General features: G+C 37.7%; 1 protein-coding gene across 1 annotated transcript in view; it reads left to right on the top strand.

The window, feature by feature from the left end:
- Positions 1 to 22341, top strand: part of PDGFC (platelet derived growth factor C) — a 200749-nt gene that overhangs the window by 165770 nt on the left and 12638 nt on the right. Inside the window, exon 4 of the mRNA XM_078069359.1 lies at positions 21750 to 21957. Within this exon, the coding sequence (XP_077925485.1) occupies positions 21750 to 21957 (208 nt within the window). The remainder of the gene's footprint in view (positions 1 to 21749; positions 21958 to 22341) is intronic.

Below are 22341 nucleotides of genomic sequence, written 5' to 3'. Positions count from 1 at the left end.
GATAGGTACATATTATGAAACACTTAACTTTAATACATGAAATTAGTGTTATATTTTCTTTTCCATTTTTATTTTTTTTTTAAGAATCCTACTCACCATGTACTAAATTGATTTCATAACTCACTAAATATGTTACAGCTTAAATTTGAAAAATCTGATCTAGGTTGTAAAAGATGTATCTTTTATTTATAAATGATATAAATGTATCATTTATAAATAAAAGAATATACCTTTTGGGCATTTTACTTGCCTTTTTGGAAAAATACCATATTCTACTAACATGTCAGGATTCATTCTTACAGTCCCCAAGATTGATACCAAAAAACATTTTCCAGTGTAAACTGTAAAACCTAAAATAGATTTTAGAAAATCGAGATTCAGGGTCTCCCATCTATGTTGACCTATTCAAAACTTACTCCTTTTTAGGAACTTGTCCTTGGTGATCACTTTTCAGAATGGTACTGATACCTTAATGATGATAGGAACTATTTATTGAAGGCCGGCTTGCATTCTCTGGAACTAAATGGACAACTGTGTTTGCAATAATACACTGTTGGTTAAATTTGTTTTCACGCTTAGTTTTGAAAAACTCATCAGTCTTTTAGTGTGAGGATCAACTAATGGTTTTTGAACCAACAATCCAGAGTCTGCTTGTCCACAGGAACTGTTTGCCAATGGCCATGGGCACAGGCGAAAGTGATTGCTTGCTTCATGCCCTCTGACTATCTTTCTGTTTTCAGTGAAACCAAAGAAGAGGCCGGAGCTACTATGTATGGATAGCTGTCCCGTGGTAGTACTTATGAAATGTAGGAGTGTGAAATTCGTTCTCTGTGCTCTCCATGGTATAATTGGAAACACAGATAAAAGGTTTTGGAAAGCACAGTTTTTCATTGTTTAGACAGGTCTCTAGGCTTCCTGAACTATGCACACTACATGAAATGGGGCCCTTAGTGGTATTTACTCTTTATGTATGAATGGCATTTCTGCCTGAAGATAAAGCATTTTTGGTAAAAATAACCTGTCACTCAAATTGAGACGTTTTGCTTGGGAGATACCATAGTTTCAAAACATTTGTCTGCTCATGCATGCTCCCCTGTTTCCCTGCTCTTCTTAAGCTTTCTGATCTTGACATATTTGCTTTTGTGTTTAAAAATCTGCTCTGTGATTTTTACCTTTGTATTGCATCTATGTAAAGTTACCACTACTAACATGTTTTATTACTTTAAGAACAATTTCTTAGGGATATTTGTAATGCTAATAATTGAAGCAAAATATTTCTCATGGAGTGTGACTTTTAGGTTTTAATTCAATTCCAAATTGGCTCAAGTATCCCACAAATACACTATCATTTTATTCATATTATCAATTAGTGGTATTAATACAATTATATTTTCCTTCATATATTCGGATTGTGGCTCCAATAAAATCTGTATTTTTAAAATTTTTTATCCTTTTATAAATCATACAGGTATTAATACCTGTTTAATCATTTTCCTACTCACCATCCCCAGTGCTATACTTTTGAGAACATTAAGAATTTCAGTCTGTTGTTACATTCGTTTTAAGCAGAGACAAAGACACTAGGCTTTTTCTTGACCCTTGGGATTGAGAGAAAATATTTACAGATGTTAACCGTGGTGAAACTACTTTTCATATATCCCTTTTGATCTCTATGAATAATAAACGGGAGGGTTTCATTAGCCATATCAAAGTTTCCAGGCCTTCCTAGAATAGATTTGAAAGTTGATGGCCAAATGGAGATTAGGTTTTTAAGCCCATCATAGACAGGGTGTTACATTGTTGCTACCATACCTACATGTATTAGGCAGTGAGTCCATGTTTTTAATTTATTTTGAGACTTGACTTTGTATTGCATTTTTGTAAGGTTACCGCTACTAACATATTTTATTACTTTTAGAACAATTTTGTTGGGGTATACATAATGCTAAATAAAGCTAAATAATTAATATGTAGAACTTTGTTTTTAAGACTTATTTAACTTCTATAAAATCTTTGTTTGCACTACTTTATGTTTAACAGATTTTTCTTCTGTTAACATGTGAATCAATTCTTTAGAATTCAAGCCTTATTTTAAATAACACTTTTTTATTCATGTTGGTACACTTTTCACACTATTTTCTCTATTTTGCTTCTTGATTTCATAAAGCTGTTCCTATTATACTCTTTGATTAAAAAAGAAAATTTGGGGCATCTGAGTGGCTCAGTTGGTTGAGCATCTGCCTTTGGCTCAGTTCATGATCCCAGGGTCCTAGGATCGAGCCCCCACATCAGGCTCCCTGCTCAACGAGGAGCCTGCTTCTCCCTCTCCCTCTGCCTGCCGTCCCCCCTGCTTGTGCTCTCTCTCTCTCTCTGTCAAATAAATAAATAAAATCTTAAAAAAAAAAAAAAAAGAACAGAAAATTCACAGGGGCGCCTGGCTGGCTCAGTTGGTGGAGCATGTGACTCTTGATCTCAGGGTTGTGAGTTCGAGCCCCACGTTGGCGGTAGAGATTACTTAAAAAAGAAAATTTATGTTTGAAGCCTCTTAGCTTGGATGTATTAAAGGCATGTCACACTTAATGTGATCATTTTTAAAATTTTTGGGTTCCAAAAAAATCTGTCATAAGTTGAATATAAACATTAATAATTACACTTTTTTTACAGGGGTGCCTGCAGTTAATGCCATTCTTGCCATGCCAGACTTTTATTGACTCTTGTATTCTCCCTTCTTAGCGGAGCACCTAGCACATAGTAAGCACTCCAAAATTTTAATGAAGTTAAAGTGAGTGAATGAGTGGTAAATAGTATCTTTTATGAGTGCTCTGGTGGCAGATGTTTCTGTGATAGCCAATAGCACAGCCATAAGTAGCACTGGCTGGAAAAATGCCTGCCTCTGGATTCTTTTGTGGTAAACCAGAGCCCTAGAGCCTGAAGCTGGGGAGCGCAGCCCCGTGCCCAATATGGATGTTAATCCTGGGAAAAGCCTTAGTGGTTTGCCTGAGAAATCATTGCCACCATCAAGATGGGAAATTGATGCTTACGTGGGAACTAAAATTTAAAAGTGAGACAGGAAAAAAGATTCAGCTTATATAAAGTAATAAAAAATGTCCCAGTTCCCACCATTAACACTGTTAATTAATTGCATTGCCCATTTCTTAGTGTAGCATCATGATATCTATACTTAAGTTTATATCATGCCTTTCAAATCACACAGTACTTTCACATGCATTAACATGTTTATTTTAATAGGCAATTGTGATTTTTAAAAATCTCAATAAACAATTGGTGCAAATTCCTGTGTTTACTTCTTGAAGTTAATATTTTTATTTAGAAAATTTGGGGCGGGTAGGATTTGCGAAAGCACAAAGCAACAGATCCTGGTGGCCAGTGTAGGGTGAAGATTCTCTTTGTATTATTAATATTTGACTATTTGGACTCTATCCTACCAAATTCGTAGAGTTTCAAGGTTGGAAGAAACCTTTAAATTAGTTTTGCTTATCTTCCATCTGATTCACAATCCCTTTGCTTCCCAAACAAAATGACTCTGTGACTTTGGCCTAAAACTCATGAATTCATCATCTTTTAGCTGTTGAGGCTACTCCATTTTTAACCGATACTGTTTTCAGAAATTTCTTTCTTGTATTGAGCAAAAAGATTCCTTCTCTTAACTCCTCTTACTGGTCCTAATCTTTCCTTTGAAACTGCATGCAGTGATTTTAATGACTTTCTCCATTACTGGTAATGCATGACCACTTATTACCTTATAAAATATATTTATGCATATCATCTTATTAGAGCTTCAGAACAACCCAGTAAATTAGGTAGCTTATTTATTATTATCTTTGTCTTACAAGTATTCTAAAACATAGAGAAAATAAGTGATTTGCTAGTGATCAAAGCCACAAATAATAAATAATGGATCTGGGTCCATACCCAGATCTTCTGATTCAAAATTCCATGTTTTTTCCATGATACAGTGTTGTCTCAAAATATCCCTTCCAGTTTTAAGTGATGTCCCATAATTTTTTGACTACCTCAGACTATACTCCTCAGCTTCTTCAGTTTCTCAGCTTTGTCAGCCATCCCGCAAGTGGCCTAATTTTCAGTAAGAACAACATTAGTGGTTCTCGACCCAGCGTGTGCCTGCGCGCACGTACAGAGATGCCCATGAGAGGCTTGGACAACATTCGTAGCCTTCTGCTGGTTATATACATAAAGTATTTTGCCATTATAGCCAGTCATTGTTCCAGCATTCCACATAGATACTTTTGGTTTATCTGAGTCTCTTGTCTTATGTAAAATTTTATAGAAATATTTTCAAAACCAAATGTGTACACCATTTAGCATTTCAGAGTGTATAGTGGTCAAGTGAAGAATTATGGGCCTCATCCTCATTTTGTACATGGCTGTTTAGTGAAATCAGAAAAATGATTTTCGGGCACCTGGGGGACTCAGTCGGTTAAGCGGCTGCCTCTGACTCAGGTCATGATCCCGGGGTCCTGGGACCAAGTCCCACATCGGGCTCCCTGGTCAGCAGGGAGCCTGCTTCTCCCTCTCCCTCTGCCCCCATCCCCGCTCTCTCTCTCTCTCTCTCTCTCTCTCTGTCAAATAAATAAATAAAATCTTAAAAAAGAAAAAAGAGAAACGATTCTCTGGGCAGCTGTTAAAGATTCGTAAGTTTTCCTGTCTGCACTCTGTGTTTGGTTAAAGGGAAAACCTCACATCTTCCCAGCTTCATTCACTTTGGTTAGCACAGGAAATAAATGCTTTCAGGTTGGAGCGGTGGACTCAGAAAAACACGCGTATTTCCAAAGTTCACTGAGAAGCTGCTTTACGCAGTTGCTACAGGATTATACCATGCTCTGAATATCAAAGAAAGAGGTTAGCTCGGTGTCAACAATTATATAATTCTATACTTTAAACCCCCAAACAAAACTAACCACTTCCTAGATTGTGAACAGCAGTAGCACAAGCTGAAACCACAGTTGATCCGAGCATCTAAAAACCACAGTTTTGCTGGTACTAGTATATAATTATTTCCATATATTCTGAATAAAATCATCAGAAGCCAGAAACTATTTCCACATCAGTGAATAGGAAGGACATTTAGAAAGCTGAATTATTTTAAAGTAACCATTTGTGAGAAACAGAAAAGTGTCATCAGATTCACTGCATGAATATTCATACTCTCAGACTTAAATAAGTGTCTTTAAAACTGATTTGTCTGAAGCTATACTGCTTACGCTTAACATTGCAAGTTCCTCATGAAGTTAATACTTTTAACCAAATACTCTTCTTCTAGGCTAATCGGTTAGAAAGATGATTAAAATTAGAATTTTAATTTTAGCACTTTTTTTCACATTGCATAAGAAATAACATATTGAATTCACTGAGATGACTAAATTACCCAAGTGCTTGATTCAAGTAGGGATTGGGGGCCTGGCTGGGTTTCTGATTAGTGTAGACTCTTGTTGAATCTCCCATAGTCAGGTTCTTACAGGGCCTCAGCAACAACATTCTGGAAGTCCTCATTAATCTCAGGACTCGTCGGAGGTTCTAGTGATTCTCTGTGGACATTCTTCCCCAAGCTCACCATTTGTTTGTCTTCCTTTGTGTTCAGTGTTTGCTCTGGGCTTTTCTCTGCCCCCATCACCACGGCGTTTGCCTACTGTGACTCCTTCTTCGTGGGTCTCCTCACCTGAGATTTTTGGCAAGCGCACCTGATTTAAGAAACTTCTGGAAATATCCAACCACAAAGTTACACCCCCACACCATGAACGGTGTCCACGAATGGAATCCTGTTGTCATTCTAACTGAAATTACTTTTAATTTATATTCAAATGTTCGGTAGTGCTGATGGACAATCATCCTACAGATTCTCTGCCCGTCTTCTCTCCCACTCTCCACAACTGCCATTTTGAGAGTGTATTCTCTCTTCAGATCTCTAGCATCATCTCTCCGATCCTCACCCTCAGATGATAATTTTGCTTCCTGTTTCATAAGAATACGGGCAATCAGAAGAGGACTTTCACCAGCTCTCCCCATGCTCTTTACCCATCTCTCTCATCTGTACCTTGACACCTTCCTGTGACCTTGGGTGAACCTTGGAGAACTGGGGTGTCTGCCTAATTGCATCCCTTCCATATCTTCTTGTCTCCTTCTCCACAAGGGGTGCACCTGCATGCTTCTCTCTCTCTCCCTCTCACCCTCTCTCCCTCCCCCTTTCTTTCTTTTCCGCTTGCATGCACATACGCACCAACCGTCTTATTTTTTTGATTTCCTATTGGTTCATTCCCCTCAGCATACAAACATGCTGCTCTTTATCTGGCAACTCTCCCTTCAGCTCTCCCAGAGAAAATTCTTAATCCTTACAGTGACCTACAAGGCCCTTTATTATCTGGCCCCCTGCTATCTCTAACCTCTAATCTAGCCACAGCGTCCCGTGCCTACTGATCCTTGAATAGACCTGAGGTACTTCCTGCCTCGGATTATTTGCCCTGCTGCTCTGCATACTAGGATGATCTTCCTCAGATAGCCACGTGACTTATACTCTATCCTCCTAAGTCTCTCTTATCCCCTCCCAACTTTACTTTTTTTCTACTATACATCTCACCATCCAATGTTCTGTTTGTTTCATATACTATATTCATGGTCTGTTTCCCTCCAGTAGAATATATGCTCCCTAAAGGCATATATATTTATTTATTTTGTTCGTTGCTGTATCCTCAGCATCTGGCATAGTGTCTGACCCATATTAGATGCTCAGTATGTCAAATAATTGAATGAATTTATATATCATGTGAATGACCCTTGGATAATTAAGAACCTATTAGTAATGGTTGTACCTGTTTATCTATAGGGTAGCAGTTACAGTTTCACATGTTTTATCCCCTTAATATCCTATATAAACCAGCTGAAACAATGAGGATTTTTAGAAAGCAAGACAGGGGTGAGGAGAATAAAGATGACTCCAGAACATCAGGCATTTAGGGCAAAGGGTGACAGAGTAGAGGGTAGGGTAAAAAGCAAGACAAAGAAAAATATATGGAAAGATACCTACAAACTGACCTTGAACTTTGTATCTCCTGAGTATTCTAGCCCTCCCAATCCATGCATTAGATTCCTCATACAGAAAATGGTTATTATTTTAATAATCCATTTAGTTGATTCTGGTTGATAGAATTTTACCTTCTTTAAATATGAGAATGTTACGCTTTTTAGAATCAGAGCTCAATTTCCCTTGTCCTGACAAAGCTGTCCAATAATCTCTTTACTTAATGCTGACTGCTCCCTTTCAAGACTTAGGCAGCCAGTAGGTGCCTTGCATATCAGAGTGACATCTGAAGAGTCTATTTTTAGATGTTTTTTAACCTTAAATTAGGGAACAATGAACAAGATGTTAAGCTAGTTGTTCTTCAGTCACTTTGCACAAGGCAAATGCAAGAATGTAAATCGTCTTGTTTGCTTTATAGTTTAGCTCACAGGTAATTGTACCACTAAGCTCTTAGGGCTCATTTCTACATTGTTTCAGGGTACACTAAAACTATTAACAATATAATAATCATCATTGTATATACATACATACATGATAATCATTTATTTAACGATCTTCCTATTATGAACATTTAAGTTTTTACTTTATTTTTACTCTTCTCTATTAATAATGTACAATGAATATTCCTAGATTGTACCTCCGATTATTTTCTTAGGGTAAAATTCTATATAAGAAATTATAAGATCTTAGAAAAAGGGCATTTTTAAAGCTTGTGGAAAATACTGTCAGATTATCTTTCAGAAATTCTGTGACATTTTACTCTTCCACGCAGTTTATGAGGATGGTAGTCTTGCCCTATCTTTACCTGCAGTGGATATTAACCCTCCTCTGTCTTCAAATTTCTTTTCTTGTTTTCTTCATTAGGCCCCTTCTTTACTGATTGCAAATGTACACAGATTTCTCCCTTTATTATATTAAGGCTTTTTGGAATCTTCTTTCCCATAAACCTATTAATCTGTCTCCTTTCTTCTCACTGCCACGTTTAATGAAGTTAGTGTTCTATTCGCTTTCTCCATTAATGCTCCTTTTTCCTAATTGCTCTCTTTCTTCCTTACCTACTTCAGTGAAACTTCTCTCTACCTGCAGGTATAGAAGACCACCCATTTAATAATTACCGTGGCTTATTTGTATCCCTCTTCCTTCTTGACCTTTCCATCACTTTGATGTTGCTATCCATCTGCACTTCTCAAAACTGTCCTCCCCTTTGGCTGCAGAATGGCTGATGCCTCCAGGGGCTGCAGGGCCTCTCCTAGCCCCTTTGGCTGCTCTGTTTCAGGCACCACTGTCAGCTCCTGGGCCTTAGCCTGGCATCTGAATAGTGGGAATCCCAATTTCCTCTCTTTGATTATCTTCTCTTCTCATTTTGTTTGTTCTCTTATTCCGTGGCTCGAACTAACATTAAATGGGTCAATGACTGTAAATCCCTATCCCTAGCCAGTCATTAGTATTTAATGCCATGGAAGTATTTGCAGTTGTCCATCGGACATCCCCATGCCAATACTCCACAGCTCCTCTACTTAAAATAATTCAATGGGAGCGCCTGGGTGGCTCAGTCGTTAAGCATCTGCCTTCGGCTCAGGTCATGATCCCAGGGTCCTGGGATCGAGTCCCACATCGGGCTCCCTGCTCAGCGGGAAGCCTGCTTCTCCCTCTCCCACTCCCCCTGCTTGTGTTCCCTCTCTCGCTGTGTCTCTCTCTGTCAAATAAATAAAATCTTTTTTAAAAAATGATCCAACGCAAACCTTTTCTTTCTTTCATCCTTCTCTCTTTTGTCCATGCTGGATAATCATATCACTCAGCTCGTTCTCTCAAGCTAGAAATATATAATAGCTTACTGGATTCTTCTTTACCTTACTCCCTATTCCATCAGCTAACAGTGTCTGTTGATTCTACCACAGTCACAGACTTTGACACCCTTCCCTTCATTTCTTTTCCTCAACAGTGCTCATCAGATTATAAAGCATACTTTTTAAAAAAATATATTTCATTCATATTTTTTTTTCTGCCAGATTTTAAAAGCTCCTAGGGATCAGAGTTATCCAGGAGAGGTAAGAAAGTTATCCTCTGCTCTGAAATACATTCTGGGCAAGCGGGAGAGAGATGTGCAATAATTTCAGTTCAGTGTCCTGGGAAATGTGGAAGAGGATGAGGAAAAAAGCAACCAGCTTAGCAACAGTGGTACGGAGAGAGAAAAGCGTGGCTAGTGAAAGCCTCCTGGAGGAGTTGAATCTTTACTTATCAGTCACCATTAGCCAAATGAAGAAGGGAGAAAGGTAATTCCTGACAAAGGGAAACAGCATGGACAGAGGTTCCAATTTCCAAGCGTTGTTTATGGCTTCCATCAGAGTCTTCACACCCTTTTCCCCCAGTCTAGAACACCTCCTCACAGGGAAGAGAAGTAGAAAGCCAAAAATATAAATATAAACTTGATTGTATCCCACCTTCCTTAAAATTGCTTTGGATTCTTCAGCTGCTTGGTGATTAGATCCAAATTCCATAGCTTGGCACACACAGAGGCCTCCTAATCAATCATAGATCCTCTCTTGCCTCCACAGCCTCCCCTCCTGACATCTGCTCGCCCCCCACCCGCTCCCAAGTGACAGTGCTTCAACCCGGCTCTTCTTCTGCCTTTTAACCCAGCACCATTCTTCCTCCCAGCTCAGGTTCATTGTAAATACTGGAAGTGCTTCCTTCTAAGCTGTGTGAGTCCTTTCTTATTCTCTGAGCTCTAGATTAACTTTAACCTCTTCTTTATAGCCTCCCCTAATTTTTCCAGGTGGAATGAAGTGCCCTCACGGCACTTAATCTTGAAGACCTGTGGTAGTCCTTACCCAAGGGACACTGGTTTATCCATCAAGGGATAAGAATAGCACAATGGTGATTTATCTTCATCCCTCAGTGCCAGCCCAGAATAGTCATAGAAGTTTGTGAGACGATTTCCCTTTTATCTGCCCCCAATTTCAAAGTCATATCTTGCTTATATCAACAGAATATATCAACTTTTCTGGTGTGGTTGGGGATAACGGCAGCAACTCTTCACAAGAATATTCTATGCTCTTTTTGGCCTTGAGTGATTTCTTTTTTTTTTTGAGTGATTTCTTTAGATGTGCCCAGAATTCTGACCATGTAACACAGTTTCATTTTGGTGTAGTGACCAATGTGAAATGGCATCAAGAAAGAACATAAAACTGTTTATACTTCCCTTTTTTGGAGGTGTTCAGATTTGGGGATGAGCATTGAAGACTTTATGGCATAGTAGGAATATCACAGAGTGATTAAAAATATAAAAGCAAGTGACCTAGCACTTGATAATTGTCATCCATATTTTCCTCCATCATTGAAGTGAGCACTTTTTGCTGAATAGTCACTTTAAAGGAGTTTGTTTTAATACAATCCCACACACTGTAGTTAAGATAACGGTCACACAGTAGGCCTGACTAGTGAAATCCCGCATTTTCAGTGGGGTTTTATTTGTTTAATTTCACATAAACACTTTATAGGCAAGGAAGAAGGATCCAGAAAACTGAAATTAGAGATGTGAGCCAAGGATATTATTATATTTATTTTTTTTAAGTTCCTCAGCATAGAGCTGTTCATGGCCATAAACACACCTAGACTTGCATTTCCTGAATTTGCTGTTGTGAAATGCCTGTTTCTCTCCTGAGAAGAGCTACTGAATATAAATCTGCTTTAACAGAGAAAGAAGTTTGAACAAGGATTTCCCCTCTGGGGCAGGACAAGCTCTGATTTGCCATGTCAGTGTTATAAGAATGTTGGGTGGGGATATCAGTGAACATTGACTAAATAGGTAATGTCACTCCATACAGCACAAACCAACATAAATCATGAACTAAATTTTTAAAAATAATTGTTTATCTTGATTAAAGTTGATACAATGCAATTAATGGAATATACAATAAAAATGTGCATGGTAATTCCTAGTATGTATAATGCTCAATTTTTATTAAAATTTTAAATTATACTATTTTACTTAATCCTTAAAACAATTTTCTAAGGGAGGTGATAGTGTCTCTGCTTTGAATGTTTATCCCTACAGACACACACATAGCTAAGATGTTCACCATGTAATTTACAGAAACACCCAGTTTTCTTTGGCTGGTGGGCATGGCTGTCCTTCTCTGAGGAGAACGTAATTTGCATCACCTGCAGTCTGTAGGACAATGACTGAGTGCCTTCTGACCAGATAGAATGTATTCCATGGCAGGATGAATGGCAACTTTCAGAAGGCATGAGTTAAGAGAGGTTTGTAAAATCCACACAGACTTCTTCCATCAGGTTTTACTGTTGAGTAATCAATAGAATGTTTAAAATAAAAGCCATAATTGAAAAGTATAAAGTTGAAAAGCAGATACATATTTCTAGAAAAAATAAAATAATAAAAATATAATGTCTCCCATTTGTGGTAGAACGTGTAAAGCTCTATTATGTAATTCAGTGACAAGGCAAAACAGGAAGGCCAGTCAAATTATTGCAGATGGTAGCTTGGATTATAAAATGGTAGCAGTGGAGGTGGCAAAAGGTGGTCAGATTCTACACATAGTCAGAAGGTAGAACCAAGATAATGTGATGTGGGATGTGGGTGTAATCAAAGGAGAGGCACAAAGGATGACTCCAGATGGTGGAGTTGCCATTTGCTGTGATAGCAAAAATGTGCAGGTTAGAAATAGGGATTTGATGGTAGTCAGCATGTAAATCACACATAATGCTTTGAAACTATGTGAGATCACTGAAGGAAAGAAAGTACACAAAATAGAAGCGGTCCAAACAATGAGCCTTGGAACACTCCAGCATGTGGAGGCTAAGTGATCGAGACGAACCAGCAAACAGAGAAGCATCTGTTGGGGTAGGAAGAAAACTTGCAAAGCTACTTGTAAATTAGAATGAAGACTGAGAAAATGGACCATTGGATTCAAGCTAGTGTGTGGAGTGGGGGCGGGGGGGGATCATTGATGACCTTTCTACTTTACATACCTGTGAACTACTTCCATTAGATTATCTTATTCCCCACCCCCCCCCACAGCCATCTCCTGAGGGATCTTTTTTATCACTATCTCCAATTTCAGCTACTTGCTCCCGCTCTTCTTATCCTGTCAAGAGATTTTATTTATTTATTTTTTTTAAGATTTTATTTATTAGAGAGAACGAGCAGGGAGCGGAGGGGTGGGGAGCCACACAGGGACTGGAAGAGTAGGCAGTAGGCCTCCCCCTGAGCAGGGAACCCAACACGGGGCTCAATCCCAGGACCCTGAGATCATGACCTGAGCCGAAGGTAGACGCTTAACCCACTGAGCCACCCAGGCGCCCCCGTCAAGAGATTTTAAAATGCATAACTCTGTGCCATTGTTTATTTCTCAAGAAAGGTCTTCCACCCATACAAAATTCAAATGAAGTTGAGGGTCTTATCTGACTATGAAATTTATTGAACACATAATTGAAAATATCTACCAATATAAAGCATCATTTCTCAGCTAGATCTTCACAAAGCATCCTCAAAATTTCCCTTACTGGCTTTTGAATGATACACTGAATATTGAACTTCTAAGAGAAATTTCTATAAGAAAGAGTCTTAAGGATTTGGGGTTGAGGTGGACATTAATTCAAGTGTTTCAGCGAAGGTGTGTTTTTCTTCTAACAGTTCTTAGATTACATTCTCTTTCATTTGGAGTTCCTTACTATTGATCATTTCTCGAGTACTGTAACAAAGCAAATTTACAAGCATCCAATGTAATAAGATGAGGGAAAAAGTCATGTGATGCTTTGTTGTCAAACACTTGCAGCTGCTAGATGTTGTTTCAGCTTTTTACGGGCCGTCACATTTTTTGAATCAGAGGAATAATTTTTGAACTCTTAGTAGGAAAAAAAAACCCTTAATTTTGGCTTTCCACAGATACCACTGTGGAAAATGTGCTTGGGAGTATGTTATTTAGTTGTCCCATAGGATTCTAGTTTTCAATATAGATTATTACTTCTAATCCACAATTTTACCTAGGAAGTGGAAAACTGTGTGTTGACTCTGATTCACCAGCCCACAATCAGCCTGCCTCCCGGTAAAGGGTTGGCTCCTGGGAGACCTTCCCCTCTAAGGCATTGGCATCAGGGTGAAATTGTTTAATTGGGGTGCCTGCAGGCCACAAATGCTTTAGGTGAGGAGGATTTGAGGGTAAGGGTCATAGTTTGTCAATTTAGTCAGAGGGTGGTAATTCTCAAGTTTCGCGCTGATAGGAATCGGGCCAATGGCAATTATTTCATCCAATCGTTTAGTAAGAAGCCATGCTTATGAACATAAACATGACTTTTCTTTAAGGCAACACTTTCGGCAAAGCTAGTCCTCTCTTTTTCTATGTTCAAGCCCTGCTGCTGCTCAGGATTTGCCCACAACCAGGAAGCCCTTGGCATTTGCAGGTCAGTTTCAGGTTTGAGCCTTGCAATCCTGCTTTTAAGTTCTGGACGATAGACATCTCTCGCTTTTCCTACTGGCCCATAACTACGATTGCTTGTATAGATATGTCAAGTTTTATTCAATTACCGTGCTCTTTCAGTTAAGAACCTCTCAATATTAAGACTGGATATGAATGCAATCGGCCACCTTCCCTAGGATTTCTCACTTAAATATATAATCTGCATTACCCACAGAGTATTAAAACATCTGTTCTCCAGTAGGAATGCAAGCATTTGCTTTTCTTTGCCGGCTTAAAAATAATTTAAAAATAGCTTTTTGGATGAGTTCAGATAAGAACTAGGGGAAGGACAAAGAAGCATGTTTAAATGAATTGTTCCAGGGCATTCTTGTGTCTTTAGAGAACCTCTCGTCAGGGGTTCCTGGCAAGCACTTTTGTCTGCATGCCCTGTCTGCTTCCTAAGCTCTTTAAAAGTCAGACCTATATACATTATATCAGCTAGACGTTCTATAAATGCGATTGAGGGCACCCTGAAGAAGTGATGCAACAAGACTGAACCTTTTTTTTTCTTCTCTTTCAACACCTGGATTATTATTTTGTTATTTGTTTTTCATGACTGCAAGTCATAAAACCTAATCAGCTTTCCTAACCCATCTGTTAGGTATGAATGAAGTGAAAGGCTCCTTATCAGTTTGAAATGTACTGTATGCAGTTGACTAAGAAAGCTGCAACATAAATCTTTGTAGGCCCTAGAAGTTTTGCCGTAGTTGCTATGCTACTCGAGTAAACATTTGTATGTGTGTATTTGTCCAGGGAAGATTCATTGTAAATGTTGTATTTTTAAAATTGCACTCGCCACAAAAATCCTAATAAAAAGACAAGCTATGGTTTTTTAGAGATACGTAACTATTTATTGTGAAATGATAAGCAACTCGGATGGTACTATTCCAAAGAGGAAGTCAGCTTTTCTTTTTCTAAAAAAGGAAAAGATGACAATAAATGCATAAAATATTTAAAGTAGCCATAATAAAATACAAAAACACTAAAATGTTGATTTTTCAAAAGTTAACACTGGAGAAGTCAAGAAGAGAACTCATTCTTGCAGCCAAACTTGCTGCGTTGAGCTGGTAACACTGATTCTCAGATGGCCATTACTTGGTCTGAACACGGGGGCTACCAGTTATTTTTCAACAATAAAAATAGAAATACATTTGTTTTTCAGTTATTCCTTCATATTAAATTCACTTTTCATGGTCCACCGCTCACCAGGATTTGTGTGATGCTGTTTTGTCACTTCTGTGATCCACAGGAGCAAATTCTCAGTGTGGCTTTGTTTTGGCAAGGGAAAAATTACTCTTAAAATAGGGAGGGGAGAATCTCTCCTATAATAGGGAATACTTGGCTTATAAAGGTTAAACTTCACCAGGGCAAGTATTTTGGTCTGTTTTGTTTCCAGTGCCCACCTCAAAAGCTTTTGAATAAATGTGAAGTGATTTAATGGATATAGTATAAAATTAATCTTTGTTGGCTGCTCTAATAGATCATGAGAGGTTGGTGATGACACCATGCACTAGAGCACTAGGGCTGCTCTTACAAAACACCAGAGTGGTGGCTTACACAACACAACTTATTTTCTCAGAATTCTCGAGGCTGGAAGTTCCAGATCAAGGTATCAACAGGATTCGTTTCCTCTGAGGTCTTTCTCTTTGGCTTGTAGATGGCCATTTTCTCCCTGTGGTCTTCATGTGGTCTTTCTTCTGTGCGTGTCTGTAAGCAAATTTCCTCCTCTTCTAAGGACCAGCCATGTTGGATTAGGCCCCGCAAGTGATCTCATTTTAACTGAATTACCTCTTTAAAGGCCCCATCTCTGAACACAGTCTCGTTCTGAGGTACTAAAGGGTACCTCATTCCCTAACGGGACACAATTCAGCTCACAACATGGCATGTATCTATATGTATTTGAAAACATGCCAATATCAATTCTCTAAACATGAACCTGTTTCCTTCTGATTTTTAGAACCACACAGCTTCCATTCATAAGCTAGATATGTATGCCTTTCTAGGGACATTTGGATTCTTAAAAAGCAGGGTAAACTTGTGTGCACTCTCAGGACAGGAAAAAAAAAAAATCGGTGTCAAATTATCTTAGTTGTAGCATAGGGCAGTGTCTCCCAAAATTTACTGACAATCTAAAGCAACAAGGAAAATTTAAAGAAAAAAAAAAAGAAGTAGAGTTCCACTCCATCACATACTTACTAAGGAGTATGTTTTGTTTTTAAAGCTCTCCAAAATTTTGCTGAAGCCGTATTGGACTCTTTTTTTTTTCTTTTTTTCTTCTTCTTTTTTTAAATCCAGATATAATTGACATATAATGTTGTGTGAATTTAAGTTGTACAATGTGTAAATTTCATACATTTATATACTGTAGTGTGACTACCACATGGCATTAGCTAACGCCTCTATCATCATAACCCATGATGATTTTATTTTTGTAGTGAGAACATTTAAGATCTGTTAACATCTTTGAAGTATATTATACAGCGTTGTTGACTATAATCACAATGTTATGTATTCTCCAGCACTTATTTTGAACTGTAAGTTTGTACCCCTTCACCAACATCTTCCCAGCTCACCCATCCCGCCCCCCAGCCCCTGGTAACCACCATTCTATTCTCTGTTTCTACAAGTTCAGCTTTTTTAGATTCTGCAAGTAAAATCATACAGGGCTTGTCCTTCTCTATCTGACTTAGTTCACATAGTATAACGCCCTCAAGTTCCATCCATGTTGTCACAAATGTCAGAATTTCCTTTCTTTCTCATGGCTGAATATTATACCATTGTGGATATACACCGCATTTTCATTATCCGTTCATCCGTTGATGGATACTTAGGTTGTTGTTTCTATATCTTGGCTATTGTGAATAATGCTGCAGTAAACATAGGGTAAATATATTTTTGATATCCTGTTTTCATTCCTTTGGATATATATCCAGAAATGGGATTGCTGGATGATATGGTAGTTCTCTTTTTAATTTTGTACAGAACCTCCACACTGTCTTCCATAATGGCTGAACAAATTTACATTCCCACAGCAGTGCCTAAGGATTTTTTGGAAATAATACCAAAAGCACAAGTAACAAAAGCCAAAATCTTCAAGCGGGACTATATCAAAATAAAAAGCTTCTGCACATCAAAGAAACAATCAACCAAATGAAAAGGCAACCTGTGGAGTGGGACAGAACATTTGCAAACCATATATCAGATAAGGGGTTCATATCCACAATATATCAAGAACTCATACAACTCAATAACCAAAACCAAACAATCTGATTTAAAAAAAAAATGGGCAGAGAATCTGAATAGACTTTTTTTTTTTTTTCCAAAGCAGATCCAAATGGCTAACAGTACATGAAAAGATGCTTAACATTACTAGTCATCAGGGAAATGCAAATCAAAACCACAATGAGATATCACCTCACACCAGTTAGAATGGCTGTCATCAAGAGGACAGGAGACGAGTGTTGGCAAGGATGTGGGGAGAATGAACCCTCTCGTTTCTGACAATTATATAGAATTCTTAAATTTAAAACCTGGAAAGAAACTTAGAGGTGACTGAGTTTAGCGGGTGTTGCTTTACAGAGGAGGAAACTGAGGCTCAGGGGCTTATCGTATCTGCCCAACTGCTCTTCCCTAAATGTGAGCAGCTCCAGGATTAGAGTCTAGACCCACTGACTCTTGATTAGGGCTCTTCTCTCACATCATGCTGTCATTCAGAATGACTTTCACCAGGAAATTTAAAAGACCTCATTTTGTTTAGGACCCTTCTTTGTACATGGCACTGACATTTTAGAAATGCACTGTTTGACAGGACACTTCACTGCATAGAGATTTCAGATCTCCTTCTGCCCTTTCGCCATCTATCCCTCCAAGTCACATACCTGAACATCTAGGCTGGGACTACACAGTCACCAGGTTGTCACTGCTACCCTGCATGTAATGGCAGAAAAGCTTTTTTCTGGCTCACTAAGGGTGTTGATTTAGTTTACGTGACAGAACACCGAGAAACTGTGCCTTCCATTACTGACCATTATCATCCACTAAATAGTCTTAGGGCAACCCATAACTTAGTAATAAGTATCTCTTTTCATAGTGAATAGAAGAGAAAGGAAGTGGAGAGTGTGCAGATCCAATTCAACTCAAGGCACTTAGCCCAACATAAGTATTTTTAAATACAAAAGATATTCTTAGAATTCTTTAGACACTAAATCTTGGAGAAAAGGCTATGACTTAGACTAAAAAGAGTAGTTTTTGGTTAGAGGAAAAATTAAAACTTAAAAAATCAGAGGACATTTTTTTTCCCTCTAGCTTCTTTTTTTCCATCGCTCCCCCTTTTGTCTGAGAATCCCTTTAGACAACTTAGAAAAGCAGAACTACAAAAGTGAACAACTTGGTTGTTCCCTGAACCAGTGGGTGCGGTTAAGAGTCATGAGAAAGCCCTTAAATGAAAGCACTACTTCCTCTGTTCTGTCCAAAGATTGATTCTTAGAATCCAGGGGAAGCAAGTTTTGGGGTGGGACTGCTGTGTGGTTGGTTGTGTGTGTGTGTGTGCTGTGTGGTTGTCTGTGTGTGTGTGTGTGTGTGTGTGTGTGTGTGTAAAATAAGTTACCTTATTTTAATTTAAATATTTAGAAACTTGGAAATTTATGACGTCAGCCAATATATGTATGCAGTAATGTATGCTAAGTTGTGTTCTCCCAATCTTTGTCATTTCAGGGGATTGATATTCTAATATTTCATTGAACCCAAGGTGTCCGAATTTTGTTTGTTCAATATTACAGGCTTATTTTGTTTTGCTTTCTTTTGTATAAATACTTTGAACTTTTAGCTCAGCAGTGTTGATTTCAGTTGGAACTTTTCATTGCTTCAAAAGTAATGCTCTATGCAGAGACTCTCAAATAAACGTGGAAACAAAATAAGCCAATCCATGCTTGGATTATGGTCTAATGGAAAATAGCTTAAATAACAATTTTATATCATACCTAAAATATACATCTGCACTCTGACATTTTAATGAAGAATATCTTTTTGTTTTAGCTTTCTACATTTACTCTCGGTGTGCAGATCATGACACGTTTGATTTGTTTTATATCGTCATAGTCATGAGTAATAACTCAGTTATTCTTTGAGTATTACCGACCCTTAATTTCCACTTTATATAAACATACATTTTGGCTTATCTTTTAAAAATTTGCAAAACATTTGCATTAACCTTTTCACATTATAAATTTAATCAGTAGTACCAAATTGGTTGAATTAACACTGAAAGCTTTTATTAGATAATTGTTTATTTATATCCATAATATAGTTATCAACTATAATAGTACTCTCTATCAAAGAAATTTTGCATTTCTTAGACAACTAAAAAAATACTGGGAGTAAATAGAAATGTATTACATTTGGTTTCTACTCTCAAAAGTTGGATAGAATAATTGAAAACATCTTAGTGCTAATAATATTTTAGCCAGACTTTTGATATTATTGAAATTAGATCTTTAAGAATGAAATCAGTGTTGACCCAAGACTGCCACATTCATTTCTGCTCACTATGTTGTATAAAAATGCCCCCCTTCCTGTGGGCAGAGAGGGCTCTGCACCCATAAAGCTATGAGCCCCAGCAGGGGATATGCCTGCCCCAGAGAACAATGTTTTGTTTTGGTTTGGTTTGGTTTGGTTTTTTTTTTTGGTCCACTTTCTAATTTACAGAGCAGCTTCTGCTTTTCAAACCATGTGCCCAAGGGATAGCCCAGAAAGGGGATCTTTTTCAAATTGACACAATTGAGATATATGGCCAACGATGGCCCTGTTGTTAATGAAATTTTCATGGATGAATCATGTTTCAAGAAAGACCATTATAAATGGTAAAGATTTACTGTGTGGATCACAGGAGGGAGGGTTTTGCATATGGGGAAGGGGAGCAGTATTTAGCACGGGTAGAGGTACAAGGTCTGCGATGACTATGACATGTGCAGTAGTTAGTGAAGAGACTGGATTGATTGGAACAAAATGTGCATGTCTTTGATGAGTAGAGGATTAGATGGGAAAGGTGAGCAGAGGTCAGATTGTGAGGATCCTGAGTGCAGGGCAAGGAATTTGGATTTTATCCTCTAGATGAGAAATCACTCTAGGCATTTGTCCAGATTCATCACATGATCAGTGATAACTTATTTTAGGTAGATTAACCCAGGGTTATGCAGCAGAGAATAAAGGTAATAAGGAAAGCCTGAAGGCATGTCAACAAAGTTAACCGCTGCTATAAATAGTACATTGTTTCCAGTATCTGGCCCAGGGTCCAAGTAATCAGGATGAAATGGAAGAGTTTATATGATAGTTATTAAAATTATTATAACAAATGTTACAACTTTTACTGGATCTCTAAAAGGAACCTATATTTATTGTAAAAATTTAAAAAATAGGACATGTGTGTTGTATGTATTTATGTATATTGAATCGAGGCATATTTATATAGCTTGGGGATTTTTTTGTCATTTACTACATTGTAGGCATTCCTTTTGTTAATAAAAATTCTTAGAGGGCCTAATTTTTAATGACTGTACACCATTTCATTTTGAGTACAAGTAACTATTCCAATATTACAAGTTTAGATTTGTTATCAACTTTCTGTTATTGTAAATACTACTGTAATGAACATCAATTGACATAAATGTCTTATTCCACACTCTTCCTCTCCCCTCCTCTGCAAAATTAATAATAATAAATAGAAGTAATAAATAACGAAAAAATAAGTTGAGCACTTGTTCATGTATTTATTTCGCCTATTTTGATTTCAGTTCTGATCTACCACTCCCTGCCTTTATAGTCTGCTTTTTAAAAGTCAGTGGTTGTGGGGGCAGGTTTGTCATTGAACTTTTATTGAATTATTGTCTCATTTGTTGCTTACCGTTTAAAATGATGTATTTTAAGGGGCGCCTGGGTGGCTCAGCCGTTAAGCGTCTGCCTTCGGCTCAGGTCGTGATCTCAGGGTCCTGGGATCGAGCCCCACATCGGGCTCCCTGCTCGGTGGGAAGCCTGCTTCTCCCTCTCCCACTCCCCCTGCTTGTGTTCCCTCTCTCGCTGTGTCTCTCTCTGTCAAATAAATAAATAAATAAAAATTAAAAATAAAATAAAATAAAATAAAATGATGTATTTTAATCCATTGCTCTATACCTGGGCATTTAGATTATTTTGAATTTTTCTCTATTTCAAACAACACTGTGATGTTTCCATGTGCACAAATAAAAGGATGTGAACCTCAAAAGTGAATTACAGAGACATGGATCATATAAATCTTTTATTCTAATATCCTGTGTACATCCATTAAATCAACTGAAGTGGTTGTACCAATTTATGCTCACTTCAGCAGGCAGAACAGAGAAATTCCAAGTTACCCATATCCTTGGCAATCCTTTCTTTTAAATCCTTGCCAAACTCACGTATGTGAAATAGTAGCTCCTTTTTTGTATGTAAAATAATACCTCACTTTGTTTTGCATTTCTCTGATAACTAATGAATTTTAGCATGCTTTTGTATGTCGATTGGCCATTCAAGCCTCTTGTCTGGAATTTGCCCATTCTCTATTGAGTTGTTGGGGTTTTTTGTACATTCTGGACACTCATCCTGTGACATGTCGTTCATCAGGACGTTCTCCCAGTGTCTTTTAATCCTGTTTATCAAAAAAGGTATGGACAAATGTATCAAAGTTATTTTTTATGGTGTGGGTGTTCTCTGTCTTGACTAACAAGTTCTTCTCCAATGTGAAAGGCTTTTCACCTATGTTTTGTTCTAATTCTTCATGAGTTAATTACTTTATATTAAGTTTTTAATTTGACACTCATTTGCATAACTACCTGGTGAGTTTCCAGATTGAGGAAAATGAAAAGTGAAAAACAAAAGAAAAATTGGGTAAACAGTATTATAGTTTCCATTGTAAGTCCCTAATTGAACCTTAGAGACATTGTCCTTTTTCTTTAAGCAACAGATATCCACATCCGCCATGGTTTGTGATGATGAAGGTTAATGACTTTCTCATTGACTGCACAGAGATCTATTGGAATTCATCTACATGAAGTCTTTGCAAAGCAATTACTTCTAATTTGGGTTGAATACAATTTCACTTCCCTTGCGTTTTCAGCCTCAGTTTACCTTACTTCATGCATAAGTCCAGAAGAAATACATTGTCATTTTTAAAACAGTTAACATAAGATTCATTTTACTTTCAGCAATTCACGGAGGCTGTGAGCCCTTCCGTGTTACCCCCTTCAGCTTTGCCACTGGATCTGCTTAATAACGCTGTCACTGCCTTTAGTACCTTGGAAGATCTCATTCGGTATCTTGAACCAGACAGATGGCAGTTGGACTTGGAAGACCTATATAGGCCAACCTGGCAACTTCTTGGCAAGGCTTTTGTTTTTGGAAGAAAATCCAGAGGTAAGTTCTCTCTTCAGATTAGAACCAACCTCGTTTAATTTTCTTAGCAATTTTAGTGTTCCGGATTCTTCTACCATAGCTTCTAAGGAGTAGAGTTTAAAATTCTTCCGTGATATATGTAAACAACCCATTTTTGTAACATTTGAGCATATTTACACATTAAATAAGAATGCACACAAAAAGAAGCAACTGTAATTCAGGGGGTTTGGAAGATTAAAAGGAATACTTTTGCTGAAAATTCTTGCCATTTCTTCAGTTCAAAATATCATTTTGATGAAGTCCACTGTTATGTTTCATGAGAATCATTGCTCATTCAAATCTAATATTTGGGGTATATTGATTTAGAGATTCAAGAGAGATTACCTTAGTGCTAAACCAGATTTG

The sequence above is a fragment of the Halichoerus grypus genome, chromosome 3, assembly GCF_964656455.1.
Source record: "Halichoerus grypus chromosome 3, mHalGry1.hap1.1, whole genome shotgun sequence".
Taxonomy (NCBI): domain Eukaryota; kingdom Metazoa; phylum Chordata; class Mammalia; order Carnivora; family Phocidae; genus Halichoerus; species Halichoerus grypus.
This window is presented reverse-complemented; position numbering and strand designations above follow the sequence as displayed.